General features: G+C 39.8%; 1 protein-coding gene across 3 annotated transcripts in view; it reads right to left on the reverse strand.

The window, feature by feature from the left end:
- The window catches only part of PPP6R2 (protein phosphatase 6 regulatory subunit 2), a 112,832-nt gene that overhangs the window by 19,141 nt on the left and 69,784 nt on the right, over positions 1-23,907 (reverse strand). For all 3 annotated transcript variants that reach the window (XM_051962600.1, XM_051962598.1, XM_051962599.1), the window contains 5 exons: positions 22,654-22,719; positions 11,533-11,645; positions 11,098-11,211; positions 4,431-4,557; positions 3,262-3,414 (listed from right to left, as the gene is read on the reverse strand). In XM_051962600.1, the coding sequence (XP_051818560.1) occupies positions 3,262-3,414; positions 4,431-4,557; positions 11,098-11,211; positions 11,533-11,645; positions 22,654-22,719 (573 nt within the window). The remainder of the gene's footprint in view (positions 1-3,261; positions 3,415-4,430; positions 4,558-11,097; positions 11,212-11,532; positions 11,646-22,653; positions 22,720-23,907) is intronic.

Here is a 23,907-nt window from a genome sequence, read left to right on the forward strand (position 1 = left end):
TTGCCATCTAGGGGAGGGGGTGGAGGGAGGGAGGGGAAAAATCGGAACAGAAGCGAGTGTAAGGGATAATGTTCTAAAAAAAATTACCCTGGCATGGATTCTGTCAATATAAAGTTATTATAAAATAAAATAAAATATTTAAAAAAAAAAAGAAAATGACCATTTCGGGAATTTATTTTTCTTGATTGGGCCTATTTGTCATAAGGGTTGTGTTTTTTTTTTTTTTAACCCCTCCCCTAGTGGGGAGTTAAATAGAAACAGGCAATTAAACAGTTAAAAGGAACAGACAGAATGAAGGAAAAATGTTATCTTAATAACTGAAAAAAAATTTAAAGCACATAGAAAGCACATAGGTAGAAAACTGGAAGGAGCCAGGGGCAGCGAAGGAAGCAACTTCCAGAAGTAGGCAGACACTTGGAAACAGGAAGGAGTGACGGAAGGGTGACTACCTGGGGTCAACAATAAGGGAAGAGACCTACTTCTCTGGTCCATCTCAGCCACACATCACCCACTAATGTTCCACTCCCATATTAACAATCCTGCAATTTCCTTTTCTGATCATAATCACTCCATCTTTCTCTGTGCCTTATAATTCCTAATCCTGTTCTTCATTCCCACTGTGAGAACCCCATTTCACCCATGCTTCTATTCTTGTCTACTGCCCCTGCACTAACTACACTTTCTTCCCTTCCCTATTCTGACCCCTTGATAAGCCAACTTAATTCTATACTACTCTTCAATCCTGAATCTCTTGTCCTCTTGTCCCAAAGTTGATCAGATCTTGATAAAACCTAGTCCTGGATAACTACTCTTGGTCTTCTTTGCTCCTATTCACGTGCTGCTGAATGGAGCTAGAGGAACTTACTAAACAACTCCATTACAAAACTCTGGGCACACTCTCAATTTATGTTAACAAATTTCAACCGGACTCTCACTACAGAAAGGCCAACATTCTGTTCCTTCTCATTAAGTGGCTATGCCATTCTCGCCTTCTACAGGTCCCAATCTCATCCTCTAAGATGAACATCTGGTCATACTCCCCCCACAACTGAGCCTCCCTAAGGCTCCCTCTTCTACCCTTCTCATCTCCTATCATTCAGTTATCTCTTCCCACTATCTCCTCCTTTACCCAACTTAGATGAAGAGATGGTCCTTGTTTTTGCCAAGGTCAATTTCCCCACATGCACCTTGGACCTATCTCCTGCCAAATTCTCTGGCATTCTGCCCCCACTTGTCCTTTCTTATCTTCAGTCTTTCCCAATCTACTGGTTCCTGCCCTGCTGCCTTCAGGCATGCCAGCCCATGCCTCCCTCGGCCTTAAAAAATCCTCGGCTGATCTTATCGGCCCTTCTGGCCACTGCCTCACACTTCCTCGTGGCTAACTCCCTGGAAAAGTCATCGGCGTTTGCCTCCACTCCCTGCCCTCTCAGTTAGTTCTGAACCCTCTGTGCTCCAGCTTCTCAGCTCCTCATCCTCATAATTACTGGTGGAGGGTAGCTGCTGAGAGTGAAGGCCGTCTGCCAGGAATTCAGGCTCTAGGGCACGTAACGGAACTGAACTTCAGAAAGAACTCTGACCGTGCTTCATTCTACCGCTGCCCAGCTCAGAGGCCCAGGAAGAGCCCATGGGTAAAGCTGTTTGCAAACCTTAAGAGCACTAAGAGAGTTAGCAGAGGGGACTGTCAGTGGAAGGACCAAAAAACTCCTCCCAAATACTCCTCCTTCATTCGAGGAGGACCGCTCATCCCAATGCTATTAATCAGCTCCATCATGTGCCTTAGCACCCGAATTCTTAGCAGACAACTTTCATTCTTAGTATCTACAATGCACTGGTAACTTTGGAGATGAGTCCAACAGACATGGCCCTAAATGGAGCCCCAGAGAAGTTCTTACATGTATAATGGAGAGCGTGTGTGTGTGTTGGGGGGGGTGGGGGGTAGGGGGGTATGGGAGGCTTGGTAAGGAAAGAGCTTTGGGAGCCTGAAAGTGCCAACGTGGCTAACCCACACAGTTGTCAACCTGGGAGAAAGCCTCTAGAAAACTGCTCTGAGGCTCCATTTGGGAACATGTTTTTTAAAAAAATCAATTAAGGCATAGATGGCACAAAGTCTGAGAGACCCTAACCCATTAGATGAGATCACTGGGATCCACAAAGACACTAGAATAAGATTCCTTAATCTGATGTCCAAGGATCTTTTAAAAAATATACTTTGATAACTAAATTTCAACATAATTGCTTTCCCTTTCAATTCTGTGAATTTTACTTATATTTTTAAAAAACTTAACTCTTAGAAAGAGTCCTCAGGCTTTGCCTGACTGCCCAAGAGGTCTATGCCACAAAAGTTTATGAACTCTTGTCCAGAAGGATGGGCCAAATCAGAGAAGATGAAATCCAATAAATGTATAACATCAAGACAAGTTAAATAATAAAATTCTTTTAGGACAAGAAATGTTAAATTTTCATATGATAAGTACCTCAATGGAAATGAAAAACTTAAAGAACTCTGATCAATATAATAACCAGCCATGATCCCAAATGATGTATGATGAAGGCTGTGTCCCACCTTTTGACAGAGAGCAGACGGATTCAAAGTGCAGAATGCAACACCTATTTTTGAATATGGCCACTACAGGAATCTGTTTTGTTGGATTGTGTGTATTTGTTTATAAGGATTTTGTTGTTTGGGGGACTAATTTTTTTCTTAGGAAGTGGAGAAAAAAGGTAGGAGAGAGAAAAAAACCAAAGGCTTGTTAATTAAAAAAAAAGAAACCCAAAAAAGAAAAAGGCTTGGATGTCGTAAAGTATGATATAGTAGACAGAGGGAGGAGGATATAAGGATATAAAGGCTGTTTTGCTGAAACCTCCCAGCGTAGAGCTCTGCACACAGCAGGCACTTAACAAATGCTTGACTGGACTCGACTTGGCTCAACTTGACTGGAGGGAAGTAAGAAAGCCACTATGCTCTGTGCTGGTCAGTCCCTCTCTAGTTCGGGGTGTCAGATTGGAGGAAAACAATGAGCACCTGAATTGTATGTCCAGAGGAGAATGACCAGGATGATGAAGGGACTAAAAACAAAGTCACAGGAGGAAACTGTCCTCACTTATCCTAAGGAGGGTAGAGTGGAAAAAGGGTTAGCATTGCCTTCCTTGAGTCCGACACAGAAAGTAGGGAGTAGAAGGAGCAAGGCCCCTGAAGGTGAGGGCCATCCCCCATCTGGGCTCGAGCAGGAGAGACACGGGGGTGTCAGGGATTCCACTTACAAGAAGCAGGTTCATGGTGTTGAGCCGACACAACTCGCGGTTAATACTGGGTGTGTTGGTGTGCAGCAAGGCAGCAATCAGCCGCGCCGCGTGAAGTCGAGCGTTTCCCAGGGGCTCCTCTAGGACACCGATGGTGGTCAGAATGGACATTTTCTGGGGAACAGGAAATACAAGGTCTCTCTTTAGGAGGGCCCACAAACTACACTGCCACACCTCCTTTACACCTCCTTTATCTCTGTCCCCCCCAACAGCATCCACCCACCTAGAAGAAATAGAGGTCAGGCCAGACACACCAGCACTTCCGTACCAGCATCTGGAGGATTATGACTTATTCATATTTCTGGGCTGCTAGGAGAGGGGAGGGGAACCAGCATTTATTAGGTACCAACTTTGTCCCAGGCACTATGCTAAGTGCTTTACATATTATCTCCTTCCATCCTCAAAACCACCCGGGGATTCAAATGCTATTATTGTTCCCATTTTACAGTTGAAGAAACCTAGGTAGATGAGGTTAAGTGATGTGCTCCTCCTTGGTCACAAGCCCCATCTGAACTCATTTTCCTGACCAGAGCTCAACCCACCCTGCTGCCTGGCTGCCTCTCCCTTAGCTCTAGGCAAGAGGAAGTGCCCATGGGGAGCAGTCAGCGGTCGGTAAATGTTGGGCCCTACTCAGAGCCCAAACTATTACGTTTCACACAGACAGGGTGTTTGAAAACACCGCCACCTTAAAGGAATGAAAATTGTTATTTTTTTATAATGAGTTTAGGCAGGATTCCAGAGTCACTCTTCTTTAATTAAAACATCAATCTTTCCTTTTCAGTCCCAGTGGGGACTTCTCCTCCACGGCACTTCCTTTCAGGAACTCGGGGATGAAATTCAGCACCGAGTCATCTCCCAACAGAAGGCTCCCCAGCCTCGCACTCTCTGTCTCGTCTGAATTCCTGCACTGACTGAGGGGTCTTTGCCTGTGGAGGCCTGAGAAGCAGCATTGGGAAGCTCTTCGCCCCCAGAGTGTCCAATCCCTGAGGTCCTTCTCCCCCACAGAAGGGTCTCTGATATTAGTCCTAGAACAGTGTTGTGGAGACAGTAGGCACTCGATGCCCAGGACAGGGGTGTGCTCATGGTTTAGGAAGACTGGGGCCAGTCCCAAGCTGCTGAACGAAACTTACCTTTGGAGGGTTGAGAAGAAGCTGATGAAAGTCTTTCAGCCATGGTTCAATGCCATGCAATATGCTGCTATTAACAGTGTAAGACCTTTCAAGTCCCTGAGAGAATGAGTCCATCAGGCCCTCCACCCTGCAGATTTCAGGAGAGAGAGAGAAGCCGATCATGTCACTCAGTGAACATCCATAGTTTCCTTTGGTCAGTCTCAGAGATGCCTCAATACTATCTCCTCTTCTCAAAAGACACAGTCACGTTAAACACAATTCTGGGCAATTCCTAGTCTTCCCTGCTAAGGGAGCTAGGCTTCCATCAAGGACCTGCAGAGGCACTTTCTGGGATGAGACTGACAGAGTCTCAGCCCTTTGTCCTCCTGCTCATTTTCCTGACTGGGAGAGCCAGAGGACACAGGGAAGCCTGCTACTACTCTCTTTCCAAGAAGCCTTTACTTGGCTCCTTCCCCTAATCCTCCCCTGGAAGGTTTGGCCCTGAACTTTCCCTAGTCCCAAAGTGAATCCATTCTTTAAACAGTGAAATCTCTATCCTCAGCAGCTCTTTCTGCCTCATCTGTCAAAGCTTTAAGGTCAAATCCAGACCCCTCCTGTCCAGCAGAAGGCATACAACTGGAGCAGACAGAAGCTCATCTTTATCCCAAGTTCACGGTCACTCCTGGCTGTCTTTCCCTTCTGTGTGTAAAGCTTCCTCCTACCAGGTCTGCTTCTCTTCAGGCCAGTGCCAGCTTGTACTTTCACATTCTGGCTTCCAAAACCTGTTCTTTACACTCCCTGACCTCCTGGCCTCGAGCATGTGCCAGACCTGTGTTCTCTACCAGGCCCCAGTTCCTGTTAGTCAGCTGCCCCATAAGCACTGTATAAGGCCTAATGGTAATGGGTTCCAAGGCAGGAGAACCACGAATGCACTGGCAATGATGAAGGCTCTTTAAAAAAAAAAATTCCACTTTATTGCCAGATTCAAAATTTCTCCATTCTCACTCATTGAGAGGGCCAGAAAAACAAAACCATTTAGCTTATGTACAGTCATCCAAAACAAATAACCACATCAGCCATCTTTGGGGTCGGGGAGAGGTGGGGGGGGGGGGGCGGAGAGAAGCAAGAAACATAAAGTGCAAAAAAAAAAAACCTGTTTCAAGGTACACAGAGTTTATCAATTTCTCTGGAGGTAGGAACTGTTGTGGATCACTGTACTGATCAGGGTAGCTAAGTATTTCATAATCGATCACCACTACACTATTACTGTGTACAGTGTTCTCCTAGTTCTGCTCACTTCATTTTGCATCAGTTCATTTAAGTCTTTCTGAATTTTCTGAAATCATACTCTTTAACATTTCTTATGGCACAACAGTATTTCCTCACAAATATATACATCTTGATCAGCCATTCCCCAACTGATAGGAATCCCCTCGGTTTCTTTGCCACCACAGAGCTGCTATCAATATTTTTATACACATAGGAAGGATCTTTGAACCTAATGAAGGAAGACAGACACAAAAAGCAACTGGAAAGGGGAGTGGGGATGACACCAGGGGGCACTTGTCATGGGGACACCTTGTTCAGTGGGGTTGAAACCAGGCAGAATTGCGAGTTGGAAAGTTCAGTTTCTGCCCTCTATATTAAAGGAAAGCCTTGGGAGGAGTCTAGTGCTGTCTAGTCCAAGCCTCTAATCAGAGGGGAAAGGAGGCTGAGGGAAGTGGTAAGGAGGTGGAGTAATCCAAGCCTGAGTAAGAGCATGGTGACAAGATTGGAGTATGGATGAATTTACTCCAGTCACACTCATGCTTATAATTGCTAATTACATACTTTCCCCCATGCTACTCTCTTGTAATTGATCTTTTTACCCTGTCCCTTCTTTAAAGAGACTGCTTTGCTTTTGATCCTTGCTTTCCTCAATCTATCCGCCCTCTTACCCCACCCTCTTTCTCTTAACCCCTTTCCTTCCTCCTACAAACTACCTTTGTACATATATTTCAGGGAAAATTCAGATAAAAGTGAGGTTTCAATTCTTTCTCTTAAGAATATAAACAGTTGAGCCTTGTTTAGCTGATCATGATTTCTTATTCATGTTTACCTTTTTATCCTTCTCTTTAGTCCTGTAAATGTCAAATTTTCTCCTTAGATCTTTTCATCAGGAACACTTAAAAGTTCTGTTTCATCAAATATCCTATTTTTCTCCTAGGGGGAATATACTCAATTTTACTGGATAGGTTATTCTTGACTGTAATCCCAGATCCTTTGTCTTCTAGAATATCAGATTCTAAGCCCTATGTTCCTTTAACTGCTAAAATCTTGGTGAATTTCTTTTTGACTTTTTTCTTTCCAGATGTTTGAAACATTTTCTCTTTAATCTGAGAGCTCTTTATTTTGGCTTTAACATATATATGGTAGTTTTTATTTTGAGGTTTCCTAAAGGAGGTGAATTTTTTTCAATTTCTACTTTGCCCTTTGGTTCTAAGATACTTGAGCAGTTTTTCTTTGTAATTTCTTGAAATATGATGTCTAGACTTTTTTTTTCTTCTGTTGATAGCTTTCAGATAGTGCAAAGACTCTCCTGATCTATTTTCTACATTAGTTGTTTTAGAGCAGCTAGATGGCCCAGCAGATAGAACACTGACCCTGAGGTCAGGAATACCTGAGTTCAAATCCAGCCTCAGACACTTAATACATACTAGCTGTGTGCTATGTGACTCTGGGCGAGTCACTGAACCCTAATTGACTCACCAAAAAAAAACAAAACCTCATAAAATAAAATCCTATCCAGATTAATTGTTTTTTCCCATGAGATATTTCATGTTTTCTTCTACTTCCCCACCCCTCCTGACTTTTCACTTTATTTTATTATTGGACTCATTGAATGTCTCATTGAATCATTAGCTTCCATTCAACCAATTCTAATTTTCAAGGAGTTTGTTTAGTAAGGATGTGTTTCCTTTTGTACCTCCAAAGGATATGAACAGATCGTTTTCAGATGAAGAAGTAAGAAAAATTTCTAGTCACATGAAAAAATGCTTTAAATCATTACTGGTGAGAGAAATGCAATTTAAGACGACTCTGATTACACGCCTCTCAGATTGGCTAAGATGACAGGAAAACATAATGAGGAATGTTGGAGGGGATGTGGGAAAACTGGGGCACTAATACATTGTTGGTAGAGTTGTCAATGGATCCGACCATTCTGGAGAGCAATTTGGAACAATGCCCAAAGAGCTATCAAAGTCTGCATATCCTTTGATCCAGCAGTGCCATTACTGGGGTTGTATCCCAAAGAGATCATTAAAGGGGAAAAAGACCAACATGTACAAAAATGTTTGTGGCAGCCCTTTTCGCAGTGGTAAGAAAACTGAGTGGATGCCTATCAATTAGAGAATGGCTGAATAAGTTATGGTGTATGAATATTATGGAATATTATTTTTCTATAAGAAATGACCAGCAGGATGATTTCAGAGAGGCCTGGAGAGACTTACATGAACTGATGCTGAGTGGAATGAGTAGAGCCAAGAGAACACTGTGCACAGCAACAACTTGATTATGTTATGGTCAGTGCTGAAGGATGCAGCTGTCTTCAACAGTGAGGTGATTCAGGCCAGTTGCAATGATCTTGTGATGGAGAGAGTCATCTATACCCAGAGAGAGGGCTGTGGGAACTGAGTGTGGATCACAACCTAGTGTTTTCACCGTTTTTGTTTTTGCTTGCATTTTGTTTTGTTTTTTGATCTGATTTTTCATGTGCAGCATGAGAATTGTAGAGGTATGCATAGAAGAATTGCATATGTTTAGCATGTGTTGGGAAGGAAAGGGTGGGGAGGAGGGAAGGAAAGGGAAATTTGGAACACAGGGTTTTGCAGGGGTGAATGTTGAAAACTATGTGTTTTGAAAATAAAACGTTTTAAATTTTTTTTTAAAAAGATTCTGGAACTCTTATCAAATGTTACTCTCTTTTCATAACTTTCTTGCATAGTCTTCTATTTTTTTTCCTCTACTACTATAATTTTTTTTCCTTTTAAAATTTTTTCCTCTTTTTTGAAAATCTATTTTTTTAAGCTCTTCTAAGAATTCTTGTCAGGCTGGTATCTAATCTGCAGTTTATTTTGAAGCTTTGCTTGTATATGTTTTCAAGTCATTGTCTTCTGTGTTTGTGACTTGATTCCTTATACCATAAGGAATACCATAGTTATTATGGTCACAAACTTTTTTTTGCTTAGTTTGCTTATTCTTCCAGCCTTCTCTTTGACTTTAGGCTTTATGTTGGCGTTGACTGCTTACTTCTGGGAGGAGGGAAGAATGTTTTGCTGGAGCTTCTGTCTTTCTATCTCTTTCTGCCATTTTTCACGGCCTGAGCTCTGCAAGCTCCTGATGCAGATTTGGGTCTATTGGCTTGTGTATGTTGTTTGCACAGATGACTGCTGAACTCAATCACTATTAGCCTGCTGGGAGATTCTGCAGATTCAGAGTGAATGAATTATTGATTCCCCTTTGGGCTTGGTCTTCTGCTCTCTTCATCCAATTACAGTCTTATGTGCTTGGCTACAGTCACCATTAAGTCCCCATGACTCACTGCTCTGTTCCTGGCTCAGAACCACAAAGCTTAAGATCCCAGAAAGCAGATCATTTCCTGGCTCAGCCAGGCCCCATGCTCTAGAGACCACTTTTCTTCACCATGGATTTGTGATCTAGAGCAGGACAATGAGCAACAGAGTTGCCAGATGGCATCTGTTTCCTGCTCCCAGCACTGATAGCTCCTGCCTGGTGCTTCCTGTCATGACACTGTCTTAGTTCCCTCCCTTGTTATCTCGAAAGACTAGAATACTCCTCAGCCTACTGTCCATGTTGGCATGCTGCGCTTCTGATGAGCCCTCATCACAGTATCTACAGACTTCTCTGTTTTTCTAGGCTGCTTTAGGCTAGAAACGCGACTATGACTTTTTCTTGGCTTTCCAAATCAGAATTCAATCGGGCGGGGTTTTTAGGTGATTGTGAAGGCAGTATGCCAGTTGATGTAGGCAAAAATGCTGCCTCTTACTCTGCGATCTTGACTCTGCCCCTTGAAGGTTCTCGATGAGGTAGGCCTGATAAGCCTAACACCAACGGGTACTTGGAAGGGCGTTAGTATGTCAACTTTTTAATCATCCATGACACAAAAGAAATCAGTAACTGATGACTCTCTGTCCACTGAAATGGATAAGATATAAAAAAAGACAGTCCCTGCCTTCAGGGAGTCTTCTCCTCCAAATTATCTAGAATGTACTTATCTGTGTATGTGTTTTTATCATTCTAGTAGGGCAGAGACCACCTTGTTTGTGTATCTCAAGCACAAACAGCACTTTGCCCTCAATAGCACTTAACAATTTTGTTGAACCAAATTATAAGACATAATTTTAAGACAAGCATATATATCAGAAGTAAGAATTTGCTGAAACATATGGAAGGAAACAAATTTTATTTGGAAAGTGAAATTTAAGGGAGAGGACAAGGAAGGAGTAGTATTATAAGCAGTCAGTGGAATTCTAACAAAATTGGTCTTTGTACCTCACGTGAAGAAGTCTGGAAAGGGGAGATGCAGCCAGAACCCCACTTTTCACCTTCCCAAGGATTTATTGAACCTAGAATTTGGAGGGAACTCTGAAGTCACATGATCCAACCTCATCATAGTTCCCATGATTCTCTCTGATAGCACTCCCAACAAATAATCACTTTGCCTTTGTCTGAACATCTACATATGATAAGAGAACTCTTTCCTGATAAGAGCAGAACACTCAATTTCTAAATGGCCTTAATTGTAAATTGTTTTTCTTAAAAAAAAAAAAAAGATTTTATGGATATTTCCATTTTTCTATTACCTAGAATATATTCTTCCAAGTAGGCTATCCCTTACAATATCCCTTACAACAAGAAGGAAAAAAGAAATCAATAAAACCAAGCAGAATACTGAAGAGTCTGATAGAATGTACAGTATTTGCCCTCCCCTGGACCCCCAGTCTTAGGAGATGACAGTTAATTGTTGTATCTTGAGGGAAAGCTTATTCTTTTAAATTTTGTTAACATTCACTTTTGTTCTATGGTTGTTCTTACATAATTGAAGTCACTTTGTAAGCTGTTTTCTTGGTTCCACTGATTTCATTCCTATACCTGGTATTCAAAGCCCTCTATTTCTCAGCCTTCCTTAGTCCCTTTCTCTGACCTGGAGATTCAGCCAGTCTGGTTTTCTTGCTACTTCCTCATATTCCGCAAATCCTGTCCCTTCTCCCCATCTTTGCACTATCTGTGCCACCTTCCTGGAATGCCCATCTTCCTCTTCTTTGCCTCTTCTTAGCCTCTCTCATTTTCTCTAAAGCTCAGCAAAAGCCTTGCCTTCTACATGGGGCCTTTCCTGACATCAACAACTATTTGGGCCTCTTGTTCCATATCACCTTGTATGTATTTTAAAAATACCTTGTCTACATTAATATTAATAAAAGTTGCCTCATCCCTTAGAATGTAAGCTCCTTAAAGACAAAAACTACCTTTGTTTTGTCTTGAGTTACCGGTACCTAGTTGACCCTTAATAAATACTAATTTACTGATTGGTATAATAAGCAAAATGACTCCCACACTTCTCGGGGGTTAAACTAAGTGTTAAGGTCAGACGTCGCACAAATGCATCTTCTTTAAGAAAAGGACTTACCCAGATCTTCTTGTTTCCAACAATGTCAGTAAAATTTGAGTGCCATTGACTAAACAGTTTTCAGTCAAGTCTCCATCAAACATGTTCTTTAGAAGCTGTTCCACACATCCCTGTCTGTTAAATAGATACTTGAGTTACTGTCAGGAAAAAGGAGAATGCATCAAATTCATCTTGGGCATTCTAAGGGACAAAAAGAGGAAATGAAATCTCCATTAAGGACAGGAGAAAAGTGACTGGTCATGTTAAGGGTGCCACCAAACAGTAGGAAAGCCTGGCTGATGAGGGAGGTCCATGCTCCTATCAGATGTCAGGCAGGAAAGTACCCGGCAGTCCATTCTGAAGACAAACATCAATGTCTCTAAAGACAGACAGGACCCAGTTACAGTGGAATTACGGGACAATGTTGCCAGGGGCCTTGTGTTACTGGGTACTCACGACTCCAGGGCTGCGAGGAGGGGGTCAGGCTCAGAAAGCTCTTGCATCTGATTGCTCTGGTCTCTGCTGAGTCGAATGATATCACAGAGGGTCTGAGAAGCATTTGATTGTCTCTGAGAATGATCACAAATGACAAGAATGACCCCATTAGTCACGAACAGAATTGCTACCCAGAATAAAGAAGCTAGTGTAGCAGAGATGAAAGCCAATATGCCCCCTACTACTCCTTTCTTAACCTAGACATTGGTAAAAACAAAACAAATTTGCTCTTATGTTTCAGAATCAAGGTTTTTCTACATCAACTCAGAGCAGCCTTCTTGGTGAACATTAAAAACAGCAAACTAGACAGCTTCACATAGTCCTCACAAGAGTGTAATAGCCATTCAACACCATCTTTTATTTATTATGTGATATTATAGATTACTTTATTACTTATTCCAAATGCCATTTTGTGGATGAGGAAATTGAGGGTCACAAAGATAAAGTGACACAGTTTATAAGGGTCCAAGGTGGCACTCACAATTCAAAGCCACACAGACTCCAGGGCCAGCACTGTTTCCCATTTACCAAGCTGCCTCTCTAGAACAAACAAAATAAGCAATGTATTGCAAAAAGGGATGGCTTCCTTTCCTCCAGGTAAACACAAATATGATGACAGACTAGCTCTGAATACTTTCCCCAGGAATCTGGATTAAGGCTCAGCTGCATTGCAAGTTTTTATATTTTTATATCACAGTTATCTCCCCTTATCCCTCCCCTCAAAACTATGCCATACAACAAATTTAAATGGAATTTTTAAAGATGTTCCTCCCTCAAATAAAAGAGCAACACAATGATCGATACACAGAAAAGTCCCCAAACTTGCCATGCTTAATCCCTATGGACTTCCCTCTCTTCCACTGAGGGATGATTTGGGAGCGTCTTTCTCATCTCTCTCCATTCTGAGTCCAATTCTGCTGGATTTTATAATTTTGTTACATTTACTTTTGATTTTTTAGTGTGTGTGTCTTTCTCCTCATTTACATTGTTGTAGTCACTGGGAAGACTGTTTTCTTGATTGTTTACTCTACATCATGTTCCTCTGTATCCCTATCACAGCCATTTCTCAAGCACAGAAATATGTCATTCCATTCAGATACCACAATTTATGTAGCCATTCTCCAATCAATGCACATCTACTTTGCTTCCAATTATTTGCTACCAAGAAAACACCATCAATATTTAGTGTATCTGAGGACTTTCTTTTTATCAATGGCTCCCCTGGGGAATAAGTTCAATAAGTCTCTAGTTCAAAGGATATGGACATTTTAATCACTTTACTTGCAGAATTCCCCTTTCCAAAATAGCTGTATCATTTTACAGTTCCACTATTAATATGCCTATCATTCTACCACCTCTCCAAACTGATGGTGGCCATTTTTTGTCACTTTTGCCAACTTGCAGGGTATGAAGTAAAATTTCAGGATGGTTTTGATTTGTATTTCTCTTATTATTAATTATTTGGAGCATTTTTTTTTCATGTGGCTATGAAAACTGCAGTTCTTTTGAAAACTATTCATATCTTTTTACTACTCATTTACTGAGGAATGGCTATTAAATAGTCTTTTTTTTTGTCAATAGTATTTTATTCTCCTAATTACATATAGACATTCATTTTTGTGAGATTTTGTGTTCTAAATTTTTCTCCCTCCTTCTCTTACCTCTCCTTCGCAAGGACAACAAGCAATCTGATATAAATTATACATGTACACTCCTTTTAAACATATTTCCTTATTTGTCATGTTGTGCAAGAAAAATCAAACCAAAAGGAAAAAAACATGTGTAAGAAAGAGCAAATTAAAAGGTGGAAATACTATGCTTTGATCCACATTCAGTCTCCTTAGTTCTATCTTAGGAAGCAGATGGCATTTTCTGTCCCAAATCTATTGGAATTAACTTGGATCACTGAATTGCTGAGAAGAGTTAAAATTTATTACAGTTGATTACATCTTGCTATTACTGTGTACAATGTTCTTCTGGTTCTGCTCATTTCACTCAACATCAGTTCATGTAAATCTTTTGGGGCTTTTCTGGAATCAGCCTGCTCATCATTTCTTATAGAATAATATTTTATTACATTCATATACCATAACTTATTCATTCCCCATTCTGAAAAGTATTCACTCAGTTTCCAGCTCCTTGACTCTACAAAAAGGGCTGCTAGAAACATTTTTGCACATGTGAGTTCTTTTTCCTCTTTCATGATCTCTTTTGGGATACAGACCCAGTAGTAACACTGCTGGATCAAAGGATGTACAGTTTTATAGCTCTCTGGACATAGTTTCAAATTCTGGCATTAAGCTTACGTATATAGTTGTTGTTTATATAACTTAAATAAACTCTTATCAGAGAAATATGATGTATAGATTTCCCATTTGACTATTTCTCTGGTTATCTAGGTATATTAATTTTATCTATACAGAAACTCTTCACTTTCATGTAAGCAATATTACCTATTTTATCTTTTGTAATTAATTTCATTTCTGGTTTGATTAAGAATATATTTCTTACCATAGCTTTGAGAAATATATGATCTGCTTCTTTTCTAATTTTTAAAAATAGTATGATCTTTAATATGAAGGTTATATACATATACATTTAGAAAGTATTGTGGAACATGGTATAAGATGCTATTCTAACCTAATTTATAACCAGACATCTTTCTAGTTTTCCCAGCAGTTTTTTTTTTTAATCAAATAAGGTGCTTTTTTCTAGATAATTTATGTTTTCTACTTTATTAACCACTGGGTTACTGAGTTCTATTGTTTCAAATTCTCCCTTGTTGAATCTGTTCCACTGATCTCATTTTTTAACCAATGTTATTTAGACATTTCAGTCATGTTCCAGTCTTTATGACCCTATTTGGGTTTTTTTTGGCAAAGATAATGGAATGGTTTCCCATTTATTTCTCCCATTCATTTGACAGATGAAAAAACGGAGGCAAACAGTGATTTGCCAACAAGGGTCATACAGCTACTGAAGCTGTCCTTATATTCAATGGTTTTTGACATTGCTGCTTTATCATGTAGTATGAGGTCTGGAGGTACTATTTCCCCTTCATTCCTACTTCTTTTCATCATATACCTTGATATTATAGATCTTTTATATTTTCAAATGAATTTTATTATTTTATCAATTTTATAAAATTGGTATAGGATTGAAGTTGCCAAGTAATTTTGTATCACTTTTATTATATTGGCATGGACTAACCATACATTGAAAATTTAAGTTGTTCTTTTACTTCTTTAAGGGGCATTTTTTTTTAATTTTTATTTTTTATTTAATGATTACTTTATATTGACAACATTATTCCTTGCACTCGTTTCTTTTCCGATTTTTTTCCCCCTCCCTCCCTCCACCCCCTCCCCTAGATGGCAAGCAGTCCTTTATATGTTGGATATGTTGCAGTATATCTTAGATACAATATATGTTTGCAGAACCCAACAGTTCTCTTGTTGCATAGGGAGAATTGGATTCAGAAGGTAGAAATAACCCGGGAAGAAAAACTAAAATGCAGATAGTTCACATTCGTTTCCCAGTGTTCGTTTTTTGGGTGTAGCTGCTTATGTCCGTCATTTATCAATTGAAACTTAGGTCTCTTTGTCAAAGAAATCCACTTCCATCAAAATATGTCCTCATACATTATCGTTGTCGAAGTGTATAATGATCTCCTGGTTCTGCTCATTTCACTTAGCATCAGTTCATGTAAGTCTCGCCAGTCCTCTCTGTATTCATCCTGCTGGTCATTTCTTACAGAACAATAATATTCCATAACATTCATATAACACAATTTACCCAGCCATTCTCCAATGGATGGGCATCCATTCATTTTCCAGTTTCTAGCCACTACAAATAGGGCTGCTACAAACATTTTGGCACATACAGGTCCCTTTCCCTTCTTTAGTATTTCTTTGGGATATAAGCCCAATAGAAACACTGCTGATCAAAGGGTATGCACAATTTGATAATTTTTTGGGCATAATTCCAGATTGCTCTCCAGAATGGTTGGATTCGTTCACAACTCCACCAACAATGCATTAGTGTCCCAGTTTTCCCGCATCCCCTCCAACATTCATCATTATTTTTTCCTGTCATTTTAAGGGGCATTTTATAATTGATGCTATACAAATCTTTTGTGTGCTTTGGCGGGTCAATCCCTAGGTATTTAATGTATTTTGTAGTTATTTGGAAAGCCTGTCATCTAAGATATGCCCTCATGGGGCATACTGCTGGCTAATTATGAGTTCCACTGAGGCACTTGCCTTTCTATACTGTCCCAGCTCTCATTTCATATATACCATTCCTGGTGTCTATTGTATCCCTTCATTTTGTCTGTAGCCACTTCCCTAAATAAATGGACCTTTTGCCAAAGAGAATGGCCATTGTGAATTCTTTACATGACCAAACCCTAATTTTTAGTGCCTATCATCACCTGGTTTCTACATCACCCACATCAATAATAAATGATTTCTAGGCTAAAATTATGTAATGTGTTCAATGGGATTTTGTTTAGTTTAAATTTTTTTAATCATTAATCACTGATATGGGTCTATAGCTTTTTCTTCTGTTTCTTTTTAACTTATGTTGGCATATGTGTATAATAAGTTCCATTAGTCTTTTAATTTCTTTAGATTTTGAAGCAATTTCAGCTTCATTTCTATTTGATTTTATTTTCTGCCCTCTTCTGTTTAACCAGATTAAATCTTAAGTCTTTTCAAAGATCCAGCTCTTAGTTTTAGTTATCATTTGTTATAGTTTCCAATCTACCTATTTCTCCTTTAATACATCCTTTTTTGTGCTTATTTTAGGTTTGTTGGATTTCTATAATTTTTTAAAATACATATCTAGTTACTTGCCATCTAGTGGTAGGGGTGGGAGGAAGGGAAAAAATTTGGAACACAAGGTTTTATAAGGGTAAATGTTGAAAATTTATCTATTCATGTGTTTTGAAAAGAAAAAGTTTTAATAAAAAAAATTATATCCAGTTCATTAATCCTCTTCTTTTCTATTTTGTTAACATATGTTTGTAGGGTATTAATTTTTCCCCTTTAGGACTGCTTTAGCTGCATCTTAGAAATTTCATCTGCTGTTTCATCGATTTTTTTTCACATAATTTTTTCCTATGATTTCGTTTTTGATTCATCCATTATTTGGGATTTCATTGTTAAGTCTCCATAGGTCTTTCTGTTTGTGGTCCCTGAACCAAAGACCATTTTGGGTCATAGTTTGTAAAGAATATATTTATTATTTCTGCCTTTTTACATTTGGTTGTAATACCTCTGTGCCCTAATACATGACCAATTTTTGTAAAAAGGTGTTAAAAGCATTAATTTGTAATCCCATTTAGGAGTTATCATAAGTCTTTAAATTCCAGTTTCTCTAGCAATTTTTTTGAGTTCCACATTTTTCTTTTTATCTTCAGATGAAAATTATCCAAGATTGAGATCAGGATATTTTATTCTCCTGTCCCTAGTGTATTATAATCTCTATCTCCTTATAGCTCAATTAATGTTTCCTTTATGAATTTGGATCATATATATTACTGATATTAATTTACTTTGTTATTACCAATTTTGATTTGTTAACTATGCTATATTCATTTCAGCATAATGCCATTTCTTTGTTTATGCCTTTTTATATATATTTTTTATTTTTGCTTTCTCAGATAGCAAGATTGCAACTCTTAATTTTTAAAATTCACTTATATGTAGTACATTTTTTTCCATCATCTTCAATTCTGCTTCTTTGTTATTGGAATGTATTCCTTGGAAGCCATAGAATATAGGGATTTGCCTTCTTATCCAGTCAGTCACTGTTTCATTTTACTGGATTGTTTTTAATCCATTTACATTCAAAGTTATAAGAATGAGGTTTACATTTTCCTCCATTTCTTTCTGATATTGTTTTTCCCCCAAGTTATGATGTAAACACAGTATTACATCTCTTCAGTTTTAGCTTAAGTCTTAAGTTCAGTTTAAGCTTAAAGTGGGCCTGTTCCCATCAGCTCTCTTCTCCTTACCCCTGGTTACATCAAGAATTTTTATTTTGTCCTTTTTGATTTTTAATTCCAATTTCTTTCCTGCTTTTATCTAATTAGTTCTTCCTCTTTTTTTCCCTCTCAGTCAAGCAGATTTTCCTCCATCTCTATTCACCTTAAATTAGTTCTATTTATTAGTTGTGTTTTTTTAAAAATTATTTTATGTGCTCTTTTCCAAGAGGATTTCTCCCATGCTCTTCACTATCCAACCTCTTTTTTTATCTACTCTAGACCTTCAATCTCTGGTTCATGACCCATGTAATTATCTAGTCTCTCTCTATTCTTGTTCTTCATAGAATCAAAATTTCCAACCTATCTATTCTGAGCTCTCACTTCTAGGGGCATGGAACTTGCCCTATAGAGTCCACTTTCCCATTTTATCTCACTCCCACAACAAAGCCAATTTTATAGCTAAGAGGATACCGACCCATGGCATACTCCCTCATCTCCATAGAGTTGATTAGGCAGTACACTGCTAATACCCTTTGCCCATGCCCCATCACCTTCCTTCCCTATTTGCCTCAAAATCTCCTGAGTCCATTCCTTCCCACTCTTTCAGGTACCAGATGGGCCCAGGAGTTCCATCTCTTCCCCCAGCCTTCAAGGTAGGACTAGTAGTCTTTTCAAGTACCAAAATCCACTTAACAAGGTCCACCTCTCTTTTCAGAACATTTCTCTTCACCTATAGAGATATTCAGCAAAAGAACACTTTCCCATCACCAAATTAAAGACTCACTTTTGCCTTCACTCCTATTTCCTATCTTTCCTTTTAGAAAGAAATCTCTTAAAAAGAATTTTATGTTTGTAGTGGCAGGGGACTGGAGATTGTGGGGATGCCCATCATCTGGGGAATGGTTGGGAGGCTGTGATCTGATTGTGATAGAGTACTGCTTTGCTGTAGGAAATGATGAGTTTGATTATCTTGAGGGAACATGGACTGACTTGCACGAAGTAATAGGAAGTGAAATGAGCAGAGCCAAGAGAACACTGTATACTGTAAACAGAATATTGTTTTCAAAACAACCTTGAGTGAATAAGTCATTTTGACTACTATAAATAACTAAATGAATTACAAAGTACCTATGAAGAAAGATGCTAAGGAAATCCAGACAAAGAACAGATAAATGAAAGGATGTCTGGAAGGATTTCACATACATATGCATATATCTTTGTGTCTAATGGTACCCATCTCTAGAGTGGGATGGAGGGAAGAAAAAAAGGGGTAAAAATTACACAATAACTTTGTTACATATTTAAAATGAATAACAAGTTTTACATATTAAATTTGTAGTTTCATATGAAATCTTTTTTATTGTACTAATTTTTGGAAATGCTTATTTTATTCTGCAAATTACAAACAAATAAAACTTAATTAAAAAGAAGTCATCTCTTACTGGTCTCTCTGATATCACCTGTTCATGACTAACACATTTATTCTTCCTTCTTGCATTTCTGTTGAATGGAGTATTCAAGAAACCAATAAAATGTTCAGGTCTGTTTTTCTTTATAAGAATGTTTCAAAAATCTCTTTATTATTGCAGTATTTGAAGGTTTTTCTCCCGATTGCTTGAAAGACCTGTTGTTTCTAAATTAAATTGCTTAAAAAAAAAACCAGTACGTGTACATGTCTTGGAGTCTGAAGCCCAGAAATGATTTGTGAATTTTTTCCACTGGCAGTTCATTTGCTGCATTCAGAAGCTCTTGTATTATCACTTGTGATACTCACTTTTGACTTCTCTTGTTCTTCTGGGAGATCCAGAATCTTTAAACTGTTTCTATGCATCCTGTCCTAATGAGCAAGATGTTCTGTTGGGTAGACAACATCTAGATTGTTCTTCACTTCCATGTATTTACATGCCCAACCAACTGTTCTCTCTGTGGATTTTTTTGGTGAGATTTGCCATTTCAGATTCAAGTTTTTCTGTTCTGCCATTTATTTTTGCTGTGCAGCTCATAAATACTGCTCTCAAATTCTTATTTCTTTTTTCAGACCACTCAGGAATAGCATGCTGTGGTTTCATTCTCAAATTCTGCAGGGTCCTCTCTCTCAAGTGTTGATTTTTCTTTGTTTTGCAGTATTTGAACTCATCTGCTACATATAGAGGTCAGATTAGTTTTCCTTCTTGATTTTATCTGCTTATGTTCAAGGTATTTGAGTTTTCTTCTTCCTGAGATCTTAGGTTACTTCAGTCCTTTTTCCTTCATTTTCTCCTATTGTTCATCTGCTGACTCTCCTCTCTGACAGTGGTTTCCCTGGCGGTTGGATTCCAAACCTGAATTTCCTCTCACAGCGGGTAATTCATAGTATCTTTCTGCCCCAAGTGATTTTGGGGGCACAGAATTGGTTCCAGCTAGGTGTTGGGCTCTTTCCCTCAGGGATACTAGAGAGCCATCCAGTCACCTTCCCCGTCTCTCCACACACATACATTCTTTTTTTTTTTTTTGCTGAGGCAATTGGGGTTACGTGACTTGCCCAGGGTCACACAGTCAGGAAGTGTTAAGGGTCTGAGGCGAGATTAGAATTTGGGTCCTCCTAACTTTAGGACTCTATCCACTGCATCACCTAGCTCCCACACATATACATCCTTGTCCCGTTCCCTCTGCTCATCAGTTCTCTGGCCCAGCATTCAGGAGAGCTGATGTCACTATAGCTGGGATGATTTCTGGAGTTTGGTCTTCAGGGCTCTGAGAGGAAGGGGGAAGTTAGAATATGGGGTTCAGCACTATTCCAAGCCCAGACATGTCCTTTCCCATTTCCATTCTTCCTGACTCTTCTGTAAAGTTCCATTATAGCTCAGAATGCTGATGGGATACTGGCCAAGGAGCTCTCAACAAATTCTGTAGCCTGGAGGCCAGATTTCTAAGGCACTGGAACTAAGGTGTAATACGGTTTGATTTTTCTTCTAAGTCATGGGTCAGCTCCTTGTGCCAGTTAACGTAACAGTGATGTGGTAGGTGAAGGAAGAGAAGGAGCTAGGTGAGCTCAGAGTAGTTGTGATGCCATGGAATTTTTTTTTTTACCTTCTTTTGGGTTTCAGGTGACCTAGACCATGGAGACAGTTGGAAGTTCTATGTGTCTGGGATGTGACTTTGTTTTGGAAAGATGTAAGAGGCTGTGAGAAACAGGAAAAAATGTCTAGTCCTCCATCTTGCTAGTCATGTGAACCAGAACCTCATGCTTTTTAGTTAAGTTCTCTGAACTCCAGGGGCACTACATATACCTGTAATGCTCCCCTATCTTCAACTATTAATCTTTTGGCTGCCACAGGGCACCTGCTCTGATGTGTTCGAGTAAGGAAATAATATGGGAATTTAGCTACTATACCACTCTTGTCTCTGTAGCTTTTAGACAACTCCTGTTCACAGATGTCAGCCTGTCATAGACGGGGACACTGGTCTAGGTGAGAACAGTAGAAAGAAGCCCAGGAGCCTTCTCAAAAGCAGGAACCACAATCCTCAAGAACTGAAGTCGCCTCCTCAGCGGTCGCTATGGAAATGGCCACACTTTAGACTATCTCCAAATAGTTATGCAAAAAGTATCTCCTGTGTCCAAAGACAGTCTTTGCAATGTTGTGAATACACAATGCAGGACAGAGAAACTATGCACAGAAAGACAGAATGTAGATGGGCCTGGCATCACCTTTAAAGTTGATGACCTGAATTTAAATCCCAGCTCCAAAAACCAGGAGTTGTGTGACATCTCAAGGGTCTCTCGGGTTGGCTTTTCTGTGCCTGAGCTGGCTTCTCCATAAAACGGACATTATCCTTGTGCTGTCTCCCTCACAAAGTTGTTACAAGGAAAGCCATTTGTCATCCCCAGAGACCTCCTGGCAAGGTTGGTGAAATCAGACAAACAAATTTCATCATTCCTCGTCTTTGCTCTCCCTACACGTCCACATGTCACCCCTTCGTGCCTTCAGGGCAAGGGCCCAGGGTCGGGACACATGGGCTCTAGCTTTACAATACACACCATAAGGACAAAGTTTAAGAAAAACTTAAGAAATTACTTGAGAAAATAAAGAGCCACTAGTTTGAGATACATTTTTAAAGTTGTTTTGCTTTGTTTCATTTTTATCTGTCAAGTAAATAACTGATCATTAATTAAAGAGATTGGGGTTAAGCTAGAGAAGAGTCAGAGAGATGATAACTATCTTCGAGTATCTGAAAACTTGTCAGGGAGAAAATATTATTGGACTTGACCTGATGGACTCCAAAGGGCAAAATGAGAAATCTTCAATCAGATTGAGGCTTGATGGCAGGAAAGCCTCTTTTCCAAGTGGAATGGTCTGCCTCAGGATGAGGTCTGAATGACCATTTGTTGGGGGTGTTCCTTTTGCAGGAGGGCCTTTCCAATCCTTCCAATTCTGTGATGATAACTATTGCATAAGGCCAAAGGGAGGCAGCCAACAGAATTAATCAATTGCTTTTAACTTCAGTACCCAAAGCAGATCTTTGGGTCTTTTCCAAAAGGTCCGCTGGCCTCCATCCTGAATGCTGCAAATAGAAAAGGGGAGCCCGGGAGTCCCTCTGAACTGCATCCGGTGTGTAACACCACCTGAGCCTGTCCAAACATGAAATTCTAGGAGTCCGTTCAAGGCAAGAGTCAAATGAGGAGTGGAGGTCACAGACATGAAGATATGGAGCTTGCTGCTACGCCCCCTAGTGTCCCAGACTCACCAGTTCCACTTTCTAGTCTCTGCAGAAGCAGCAGAGACCTTTGAATCCAATATCCAAGATTGACAGCAGATGCTCTAAAGTAATAAATGCTACAGAAAGATTCCTTAGGTTACCTCCCATAGGAAAACAAAACCTCTTTCATTCACTTTAGTATAACCCAGGCCAATCAAGGAACAAGTGGGTACAAGACAGACTGAGTGGTATAGGAGCATGTAGGAATGCCCACTTTTCAAACCTGCTGCCATTTTGCTCTACCATCCATCCGAAGAGGCTGGACTGCTCAATAGCTAAAACGTGACTGTGAGTGAGCCAGAGACCCTCACAGCTTTCTCGGGGGTAAGGGGGTGAAGCTTGGGCTTTCTACTCACATCTTCATCCTGGTTTGAGTGAATCAGCTCCACCAGCCTCTCAATGATGTTCTCTTCATTCAGCCACTGAAAAGAAAAAAAAAAGCCTCTCAGGTCACATATTTCTGCCAAAAGCTGTGATTCAAAACCAGGCCCCGGGTCCCACAAACCCCTGGGAGAGTGTGTGTAGTGCAAAGAATTCTGGGTTGGAGACATAGAGGACCCGAGTTCATATCCTATTTCTGCCACATATGATGTGGGATGATGAAGTCAGGCCATCTCTCTGTTTTCTCATATGTAAAATAAAGGATGAGATCTCTTATAAATTCTGCTACTCTTAGCTATGATCTTGTGATATAGACTGAGAAATTACATGTGCACAGAGAAATAAACGAGAGAGAGACGAAGAGACAGAGACAAAGAGAGACAGAGAAAGAGAGAGCAGGACAAAAGAGGAAACAACAATATGGATGAGTGAGTGAAGACATGTCAGGACAGGCTTTTTTATTTACTTTTTATTACTTTTTTACTCTTTTATTATTTACTTTTTTTAAAAAATAACTTTTTTTTTTTAAGTCTGATGAATTTCCAAAAATAAGCAGCACCTGAGCTGACTCTTGAAGGAGACTAAAAATGTAAAGGAAAGATTCTATTTTAAGGCATGAAAGGCAGCTTGTGTAAAGGCAAGGAGGTAGGAGAAATGGACAGCACAGCCTGCTAAATGCAAGAAAGTCAGTTTGGCTGGAAAGTTAAATGCAGTAAAGAGAGTAACAGGAAATAAATGAAAAATGATGAGATGAATTTTCCTCCTTTAAAAAACTTTTTTGCAGGTTGACATTCCCTTATTCTGTTTATTCTACTTTAATTCAAATCAATGCTTCTCAGCACTCATTAAAATATCAATCAAGCTCTCTGCTTCCTTCCCACTGGGGATTGGGGCTACAAAGACAAAAGTCAAACTCTCCCTGATCTGGAAGAGCTCTGGTCTATGGGGTGAGCCTCCGCATACCCAAGGAAGCACACACGTGAGAGCACCAAGGTGTGGATATTACAAAAGACTTCCCAGAGAAGGTGGTCCTTGAGATGAGCCTTCAGAGAAGCCGAGCATTCCAGGCATGGGGCACGGCCGGCCAAAGGCAATGAGGAGAGGGCAGGTGGAAGCTCATGGGTGAGAAGCCATACCAAGGAGTCACAGGGAAGAAGGCTGGGAAGTAAGCGGGAGAAAGATGCCGACCACTGTATGCAGGAGGCACCAGGATAGGCCCTGCCCTCATG

This window comes from Antechinus flavipes, chromosome 5, assembly GCF_016432865.1.
Source record: "Antechinus flavipes isolate AdamAnt ecotype Samford, QLD, Australia chromosome 5, AdamAnt_v2, whole genome shotgun sequence".
In the NCBI taxonomy this organism is placed as follows: Eukaryota; Metazoa; Chordata; class Mammalia; order Dasyuromorphia; family Dasyuridae; genus Antechinus; species Antechinus flavipes.